The sequence below is a fragment of the Rhincodon typus genome, chromosome 31 (assembly GCF_021869965.1).
Source record: "Rhincodon typus isolate 14 chromosome 31, sRhiTyp1.1, whole genome shotgun sequence".
In the NCBI taxonomy this organism is placed as follows: Eukaryota; Metazoa; Chordata; class Chondrichthyes; order Orectolobiformes; family Rhincodontidae; genus Rhincodon; species Rhincodon typus.
In genome coordinates, this window is record NC_063362.1 from 32,085,153 (window position 1) to 32,095,462 (window position 10,310).

A 10,310-nucleotide genomic window follows, 5' to 3' on the forward strand; every position below is an offset into this window, starting at 1 on the left:
ACTAGCTAATTCATTGCCAGTATGATTCCCTTGAATGTTTTAATCACTTGAAGGAATTAGAGAGAAATTCGATTTTTTACTTTCCCAGGTAATTACATGACTGAAGTGTGGTAGGAATTACCTAATCATCATGCTATTGGGTATTTGATAAATCAGATGGTCATTTCCTGTCGGTCATTTTCATAAACTGTACATATTCCATGTTCAAAGCCAATAAACTTTTGGTGCCATCTATTTTACAAGCTTCAGTTAAGGCTTAGAACTGGAGGACAGACAGTAGGTATGTGAAAATCTGTTCCAACGGTGCAACAACATTCCAAATAAATAAAACAAACAAAAAAAAAATTGGCTCTCTGACCAGCCAGTTATTATATTAAAGTTCATCACTCACCTTCATGACATTGTCTACGGTAAAGCCACTGTTATCTGTACCCAACTCCTTCAGCAAGCGTTCCACCAACTCAATTTGATTTACTACCAAGCGGCCTGGAACTTGTGGCTTCAAAGGCTGCATTAACTGGGGTGGGATAATGTGAAGGGGTTGTACTTCTTTAAGTAATGCCATTTCCTGAAAAGGACGGAGATATTTTTAATACCAATATTTATGCTTTGCTTTTTCTGTTCATTAAAATTGGTATTACTCAGAAGCTGCTAAAGATAGTTGATACGATCTTCAATACAACATTACTGGACATTTTTATGACTTGGAATTTCAAATCATTTATGTGATCTGCGTACCTCAAGTAAGGATGGTGGAGTTGGTCAGGCTTAATTTTCTGAGTACTGTCTTACTACAGCTATCAATACTATCTAATTTACATGATGAGTTTACACAAACACCACTGGATCATTATTTACAGCCATCAACTTTAGTAATGCATCCATAAGACTGTCAGATGCCGATGGGTAAATGCACAATCCTATGCAAAATTAAGCAAACCAGAAGACTCTGCCATTGTCAATTTACCGTGAAATAAATGATTCAACTGGGATAAATGTAGAGGTGCCTTTGATATCCCTGGCCTAGGGAAGAACACAAGTCCCAGGGTCTACTTGTATTTACCTATATTAAAAAAAGTGATTTACTTCCCAAGTATTCAATAATTTTAAAAGTGTTACAGAATAATAGAAGATCGCATGCAAAGGATGTGCATGGGCAGAAGCATTTGGTTATGAAGCTCTCTGCAGTCAAATATCTGCTAACACCTAATATTGCATATGAATACATAATTAGGCTAGATGTCAGTCACTTTATTAAGCAAGGAAAGTTGAATGTTTAAGAAGAGAAAGGAAACAGAAGTACAATTATAAATTTGTGGAATTTACAACTCAGCAACCATGGATACATTTTTTTTTAAAAGAAGAGATAAGTTGGAGTTTGCTCAAATAGCTTGAAACCAGTTCCAAATTAACATGAGCACAGGGTAAAATTTCAAATGAAAAAGAAACAATAACAAAGAGGGAAGAGGACGTTTCTTCACTAATATTTACCAGCCAGAATAAAATCATGAACCCTTGAAAGGACAAGCTCCCCAAGCTGCCATTCATTCCTGGTCAAAAAGAACAAACAATGTCTAGGGGTGCAGGTGCATATTTCCTTGGAAAGAGAGTCACAAGTAGACAGGTTGGTGAAGGCGGTGTTTGGCACGCTTGCCTTCATTGGTCACTGCATGGAGTATAAAAGTTGGGACATAATGTTGTGGCTGTACAGGACACTGGTGAGACCTCTTTTAGAATACTGCATTCAATTCTGATCTCCCTGCTAAAGGAAAGATGTTGCTAAATTTGAAAGGGTTCGGAAAAGATTTACAATGATGTTGCCAGCTTTGGACAGTTTGATTTATATGCAGGGGCTTTTTTTGCCTGTAGTGTCAGAGGATGAGGGATGACCTTACAGGAGGTTTACAAAATCAAGGGGGGGGGGGGGGACAGATCCTTTTAAAAGCCAGGGTCTTTTTCCCAGGGCAGGGGGAACTAGAGGGCATAGGTTTAAGGTGAGAGGGGAAAAGATATAAAAGGGACCTGAAGGCCAACTTTTTTCATGCAGAGCGTCGTGCATGTATGGAACAAGCTGCCAGGGGTGGTGGAGGAGGCGGATACAATTACAACGTTTAACAGGGTACATGAATAGGAAGGGTTTAGAGGAAAATGGGCCAAAAGCTGTTCAGTTTAGGATACCTGGTTGGCACAGACAGGTTGGACCGAGGGGTCTATTTTTGTGCTGTATAACTATGTTTGACATAAATCTCTGAAATTCCTAATATTTTTATTACATAACGTGAAGTTTCAGTACATAGGTTGAAATTCAAGAAAGTGCACTGGACTCTGCTATAATACTGTCTGTTACAGTGTGCAACTCATAATAATGAGGATCTGGCTTGGCTGCCCAAATTCTTATCCTTTCAGATCAGATTTCCAGCCTTTTTGGCAATGCGTCAATCATGGTTGACCTTCAAATATAGTTACAGAAGAGAAATTACCAAGAAAATGGTGGGCAGTAAGGATTGCAGAGTAAGGAGATATCAGCAGAATGTGTCATGATGTAATGATGTCAGTGTCCCCTGATTGTGTAGGAAGAACTGGAAAGAAGCAAGAAGTTCTATCAGAACCTTGAGAGAATGAGTATATCTACAAAGCTGGAAAGAAAAAGAGTTTTTACAAAAACTATCTTGGATTCACAAAGCAGTACTTGGGAGACTAAATGCAGTTAGACCCCAGAGATGTAAAACAAGTACGGGCAGAAACTAAACACGAAAGAAGGACACTCCACTTACAGCTTTGCCTGGAAGAATTAATAATCAATTGTATCAAAATGCCCTTGGAGACATGCCCTAGGTCCTGCATTTAAGACAGATACTAACAGCAATGACAAGAAGGATTTTGAAAATTTCCATGGAAACAAGAAATGAACTATGGTAGATCCAATGTCCACTATCTAAACAACACCAGCTCTGTACTTGAAATGAATTAGAATATTACTAACCAAAGATAAGATGATACTCCATGAAACATTAGTCAGTCTAATAGATTAAAACCCTCAAAACAACCAGCAAATTGAAGAAAATTTTGTCGATGCCAAGACAAAGCCATTTCTATCATCCAACAAAAAAAAAACGCTGCAAAATGAAATTTCAAACGTTGTACATCCAACAAAGACAAAGGTGAGAAGTAATTGTAAACAGTTGAAATTTATGATTTCTTCAAAGTGCATCCATCAATTCATTCAATAAATCAATGATGATTTTGACAAATATGCTCTTTCAAATACCTTAGTGTGACGAGCGTGAGAGAGTACTGACCATTTGTGATTTTAAATAGTCTGATTCTATATGTGTATTTACACTTTTGTTGCTAGAAGAAATAACATTTACTTAAAATGTCTATTTTGTTATTAGAAGTCTATTTATTTCATTCAGAGTGAATAGTACTATGCCTCATTGCGGTAGCATGCTGAAGATCAAGTCCTGCTGTTCCTAGAGCCATCATAAAAGTTAAAAGATTTTTAAAACTGTGCAGAATCCTCCAATTTACTTGTCTTTTAGGCCCAGGTTGACAAAAAGCACAGACTTGGTTTGCGCACCTAACAAAAATTTCTATATATTACAAATAAGGAGCAGCACGGTGGCTCAGTGGTTAGCTCTGTTGCCTCACAGCACCAGGGACCCAGGTTCAATTCCACCCTCGGGCAACTGTCTGTGTGGAGTTTGCATATTCTCCCCATGTCTGCGTGGGTTTCCACCGGGTGCACTGGTTTCCTCCCACAGTCTAGGTGGACGGGCGATGCTAAATTGCCCGTAGTGTCTGGAGGTGTGTAAATTAGGTGGATTAGCCTTGGGAAATTTAGGGTTACAGGGAAAGGGTACGGGGATGGGTCTGGATGGGATGGTCTTTGGATAGGCAGTGTGGACTTGTTGAGCTGAATGGCCTGTTTCCACACTCTAGAGATTCTATGATATGAAATTCACACTACAGGGAATCAACTATGAATCCTTGGCATAAAATCTGCTCCCCTAAAAGAGTCACCCTTACCTACAATATAGACAGATACAGGCAGGAAAAAGATATGGTTGCTCTGAGCAAAGGCAAAGATTAGAAAAGCAGTTCAATGGTCCCCAATCACAGGATTTGCTGAGATGATTCTTGTGATCAGAACATTGCTTCTTGATCTTCTTTCACTTGCTTGCATGAGGCTCAGGATAACTGGCTCACCTTATAAAATTTTCTTATTTAATAATTAAAAGTCACAGCTTGATGCAACTGTTGAAGGAAAAATAAACTAGCTCAGGATCAAAGTGCTTTTTTTAACTGCAGTGTACAGAAACAATTTCTGATGTTGTGAAGATCTGTTGAGAATTGACACCACTTCTTGTTACAAAGCTGAATGATATCCAGGTTTTGCGATATATGGACACAGAGGAGTCACAACTGAAAACTGTTCAATCATCAATGAAAATCATGACTTCTGAGCTTACTGAGTGGAGGTCATTGATGAAGTAGATGATGACTGGGCCTAGCACATTACCCTGAAAGAACTCATGCAGCAACGTTTTGAGGGTGACATGAATGGACCCCAACAAGCATTATCATTTTCTTCTGGTGTTAGGTATGGCTCCAACCAGCTGAGTTTGTTTCCTCCAATCCCTTTTTACTCTGGCTTTGCTCAGATTTCTTGATGCCACACTCTGATCAATGCTGCTTAACTTCCACTTTAATCTCACCCGAGGTTCAGCTCTTTTGCTCATGTACGGACTATGCATATAATAAGGCCTGGAGAGGCCTGGCAGAAGTCATCTACTACTTTCTAAGCGCCATTTGACAGCAATTAACATCAACCAGCCTTCTTAGAATTACAGCATCCCTACAGTGTAGATGCAGGCCATCTGGCCCACGAAGTCCACACCAACCCTCCGAACAGCATTCCACCCATACCTACACCCCTAACCTAACCCAGGCTAATCCAACTAGCCTGCACATTGCTGGCCACTACAGGCAATTTAGCATGGCCAACGCACCTAACATGCACATCTTTGGAAACCGAAAGAACTGTGGATGCTGCAAATCAGGAACGAAAACAAAGTTGCTGGAAAAGGTCAGCAGGTCCAGCAGCATCTTATCATAGAATCCCTACAGTGTGGAAACAGGCCATTTGGCCCAACAAGTCCACACCACCCCTCCGGAGCATCCCACCCAAACCCATTCCCCTACCCCTACATTTCCCTTGTCTAACCCACCTAACCTAAACATCCCTGGGCACTATGGGCAATTTAGCATAGCCAATCCACCTACCCTGCACATCTTTGCACTGTGGGAGGACACCCACACAGACACGGGGGGAATGTGCAAATTCCACACAGTCAGTTGTGAAGACTAAAACAAAGTTAATGTTTCGGGTCCGGTGACCCTTCCTCAGAACTGAGGGTGGCTGGGAAAACGTCAGTTTAGATGCAGAAAAAAGGGGAGGGGGATGGGGTAGGGAGTACACGATAGGATAGAGTCTAAAAGAGAGAAGACCAGTTGAACAGACAAAAAAAAAAAGAAGAGTTGACAACAATCAGGCTGGGAGGGTGAATAGTTGTTAATGGGGAATATTAGTGACTAACAACAGGTGATGTGTAATGGCAGGCTATGTGGCAACAAGGCCTGGTGTGTGGGGTGGGGGAGCTGGGACATCGGAGCGTTTAGGCCCTAAAATTATTGAACTCAATATTGAGTCTGGAGGGCTGCAGGGTCCCCAAGCGGAAAATGAAGTATCGTTCTTCCAGCTTGCGTTGAGCTTCGCTGGAACACTGCAGCAAGCCACAGACAGAGATGTTGGCCAGGGAATAGGGTGGCGTGATAAAGTGGCAGGCCACTAGAAATGCAGGGTCTTTTTTGCGAGCAGAACGTAAATGTTCTCCGAAGTGGTCACCCAGTCTACACATTTACCCAATGTAGAGGAGACCATATTATGAGCAACGAATGCAGTAGATTAGATTGTGGGATGTGCAGGTGAAGTGTTGCTTCACCTGGAAGATATGTTTGGGCCCTTGGATACTGGGGAAGGAGGAGGTAAATGGGCAGGTGTTGCACCTTCACCGGTCACAGGGGAAGGTGCAGTAGAGCTGTGAGGGGTGTTGGGGGTGAAGGAAGTGTGGACCAGGATGTCCCAGAGACGCCATCTCCGCTACCTCCAAACACATATTCCCCTCCCCTCCCTTGTCTGCCTTCCACAGGGACCGTTCCCTCCGGGACACCCTGCTCCACACTTCCTTCACCCCCAACACCTACCTGCACTTGGTCCAGGTCATTTACTGGGTCATTTCAGAGGGCAGTCAAGAGTCAACCACATTGCTGTATGCATGGAGTCTACATAAGGCCCAACCAAATAAGGAAGGCACATATTCTTCTCCAAAGGACATTAGTGAACTAGAAGGGTGTTTACCACAATTGCTAACAGTAAATGGTTGCCAATAAACTAATTTGTAATTCCAGTTTTTTTAAAAACTGAATTTAGATTTTTATCATGTGCCAAGGGAGAATTTGAATCGATATCTCCAGAATGTTAATCTGGGACTCCGGATTATTAGTCAACATTGTGCCACATCCCCTCCCATGTGCAGGAAACAAAAACATACTGAACAGTATACAAATCTAACTATAAAAATGCCACTTTCCATGTATAAGAAAGCAAAATCCATTAAATCAGTTAACCCACGGTGGATCAAATGGATTTGCTGCCATTTGATCAATATCCATAAGAAATACTTCTTAAAATTTAGAGATTTTGCACATGCAGACATTACTACAGATTGCAGTGAAGACATTTAAGCATTTGACAACAAAAATTGTTATTTAAAAGAACATTGCTGTATAACAAGTTCAAAGAAGCTAAGACTAACACTATTTTGCTTTTTTTAACAGCAATAGGTTTATTTGACCAGTGAGCTTTTAAGTGAAACCTTTGACGTCAGGAAAACTGAGATTTAAGGATTTTTCACTCCTCAATGGCACACCACAATACCTCCCTGCTCCAACATCACTGTGGATATGGGCACAGCATGAAGATATGTCACTCACTACTAAAAGATGCAAGATAAATACCCATCCATAACCAGGTTCCATACAAATAAGACAAACTAATGATTGAACTGTTAAAACAGTACTTCCCTCAGTCTTCTCCCCGCACGCATGACACTTGTTATAAGAACTCATGTGCTAGCCAAATAAGATTAGTGTGACTCATGAACATTCTCCATGTAATGTAAATCCAGGCATAATACAATGCATTGAATCGGCACTTCAATCACTTTCTGACCTAGATCTTTCTTCCAATTGTTTCATCAAACCAGGATCAGACACAGAACTCCAACTGGGGGCTAATTTGTGATTATTTGAAGGTAGACACAACTTGGAATTACACTGACAGGCAGCACTAAATTAAAAATTTCTTACTACACTTCATTACTGAATAGAAATGAAAAATGCAAACTAAAGAAAGTCTGCTCAAAAACATTTCACGATTCACTGAGATAATGAGCAATGAGGTTGTAAAAGTACAGTCCTCAAGCTGCACATAAAGCCAGTAAAACAAAACCAGACTGTTGCTTTTATTGCAGAGCTTAACGTGAATGTAGACATTGGCAACTGATTTAATGACTTCAGAACGAATCCCCCAGGAACACAGTTCTACAGTAAATAGACGAAATGATTGTGCCCTTGTAAACACATCTGTGAAATGCAGGGGAGCTCAAAATATTGATGCAGTCAGTGCTCCATGTTGCCAGCAGACAACAAGATGAACATTGTCAGCCACTCATATTTTTATAATGAGCAAGCAATTACAAAAATTACATCAGCCACCACCCTGCTCGAATCCATTACTACAGTCTACAAGCAAGCCAAATGCTTACAAGCCCATCTTGTCACAGCCGTCAGGGAACTGGTAAAGCACTTCAGGTGTCTAAATTAATATAAAGTCCTTCACAATTTCAATGAAGATTTCACCAACTCAATACTTCTTTGCTGAATAAGCTTCCAGTTCTCTGCCATACTTGACAGGATCACAAGTAATAACACAAAACTTGGAAACTATACAACAATGTAAAATTTCGTTTTCTCAGATGATAGGAACTGCAGGGGCCAGAACTTGGACAAGTTTCTTTAATGCATTCAACATACTGCAGATAGTGTGCAGCAAAGGACAATACTGCAGTCATCACTCAGTGCCCAACACTCTCAAAAGTGTTGAACAACATGGATGAATAGTAATGCCAGTTGAGGATCACAGTAGGTGACCAGTCAGGTGTCTATGACTATGTTTAGCCTGAAGCAGGAGGATTACAGTTAATTTGAGGACTCTCAAAGTCTCAAATACCTAACCTAACGTCACTGTGACCTCTGTCTGCTCGAAGTTGTCACGTCAGACCAGACATGTTAATTTTGTTTCTCTCTTCACAGATTCCACCAGAGCAGAGTTCTTCCAGCACTTAGTTTTTAATTTCAGATCTCCAACAGCAGTAGTACGCTGTTTTGATATCACTGTGACCACGATCTCTTTAGGGTCTAACCTCTTGAAGGGGCAAGACATTTCCTTGAATGGTGACGGCAGTACCTGGGGACAATCGCATAGATCACAGTGAGAGTGTGATAATGTCACACTGTGCTCTACCCGTACGTGGAACAGATCTTTCAACTTGAATAGTGCCCACATTTACTGAGACAGGCTTTGAATAATTGAAAGGGATTATGATTGCCTAGTCTTATCCTGGTATGATGCATGGGTAATTTCTGATTGGTCTATCCAATTCACATTATTGGACTTCATATCAATTGTTTTTTTTCTCTTTATTTATTGACAGGATGAGGGCGTCGCTGGCTAGGCAGCATTTATTGCCCATTCCTAATCGCCTAGAGGGCAGTTGAGAGACAACCACATTGCTGTGGGTCTGGAGTCACATGTAGGCCAGGCCAGGTAAGGAGGGCAACGAACCAGATGGGTTTTTCCAACAATTGACAGGGGATTCGTGGTCATCATTATATTCTTAATTCCAGATATTTTATTGAATTCAAATTCCACCATCTGCCATGGCGGGATTTCAGCCCAGGTCCCCAGAACGTTATCTGGGTCTCTGGATTAACAATCCAGCGATAATACCACTAGGCCATCGCTTCCCCAGGGTGATGTTTACAACTGCTGGCTTACTGGCCCATTTTAGTGGACAAGAGGAGTTGAATACAGTGCGAGACTGAAATCACATTTAGGCTGGATGAGGTAGAAGGGTTTCTTTCTTTAAAGGCATTAGTAAACGAAATAGGACTTCACCAATTTGTTTGGTTTTCTGGTGCCTTTTTGAAGTACATGAACTCTATTCAATTTTGCAACTTTCTCATAAGAAACAATTGTAATCTGCTAATCTATCACCATAAATATCAAATTCATATATATCATACAACGTATGGATCAATTTTAACCAGATAGCTTATTTTCTTAGACTTGGCTGTGTAACACTGTCACAAAAAGGGGAAAAAAACTTGAACACGCAATAAGTTGATCCTTGTGAGAACAAGCTTGAAACATAGTTGATAATTGCACCATCTGAATCAGTGCAAATCACCCAGTTCCTCAAAGGCTGAAAAATGAGAATTTCAAATCTCACAAAAAGTGATACCATACAACCGCTATGCACTGTACCTCAAAAGAATAAGGTCAAAAGTCACCAGGTTATAATCCAACAGGTTTATATGAAATCACGAGCTTTTGGAGCACTGGTCCTTTGTCAAGTGAAGTGAAGAGAGCACCCAGGCACAGACTTTATAGCCAGACAGATCAAAGGATCATACAAATGGTGAGAGCGGGGACTTCGACGGGCTGAATAATAGGTCTCTGCAAGTGATCAAGAGTATCAGATGGTGAAAGTGAAGTATCAACAGCTGAATAACAAGTGAAGGGATGATCTATGATCTGATTAATTGAGGCAGAGAGATAATTACAAAAAAATTTAAAAATAAGGTAGTGCTTGAGACAAACCAAATGACTGGAACAACATGCTAGGTATCAGAGTAGTGTGTTGAGCGTGTAACCAAAGTAACAAGTAATCCAAAACTGTACAAATTAATAAGACAGATAGTTCATGACACATTGTCAAGGCAATGGTGCCAAAACAGGGCAATAAAGGAAGATTTTACAGAACAGTACACTGGGGTTATGTGTAGCGCAACATGAGCCCAAGATCACAGTTGAGGCCATCTTCATGGGTATGGAACTTGGCTATCAGTTGCTGCTCAGCCCAAATGAGAGAACCAACGAATCGCAACAGTAGACAAAGATCCGC

The 10,310-nt window shown here is 40.8% G+C and overlaps 1 protein-coding gene across 1 annotated transcript in view; it reads right to left on the minus strand.

The window, feature by feature from the left end:
* Positions 1–256: 256 nt before the first annotated feature.
* The window catches only part of cep104 (centrosomal protein 104), a 117,646-nt gene continuing 107,592 nt past the window's right edge, over positions 257–10,310 (minus strand). The window contains 1 exon segment of the mRNA XM_048614904.1: positions 257–568. Within this exon segment, the coding sequence (XP_048470861.1) occupies positions 257–568 (312 nt within the window).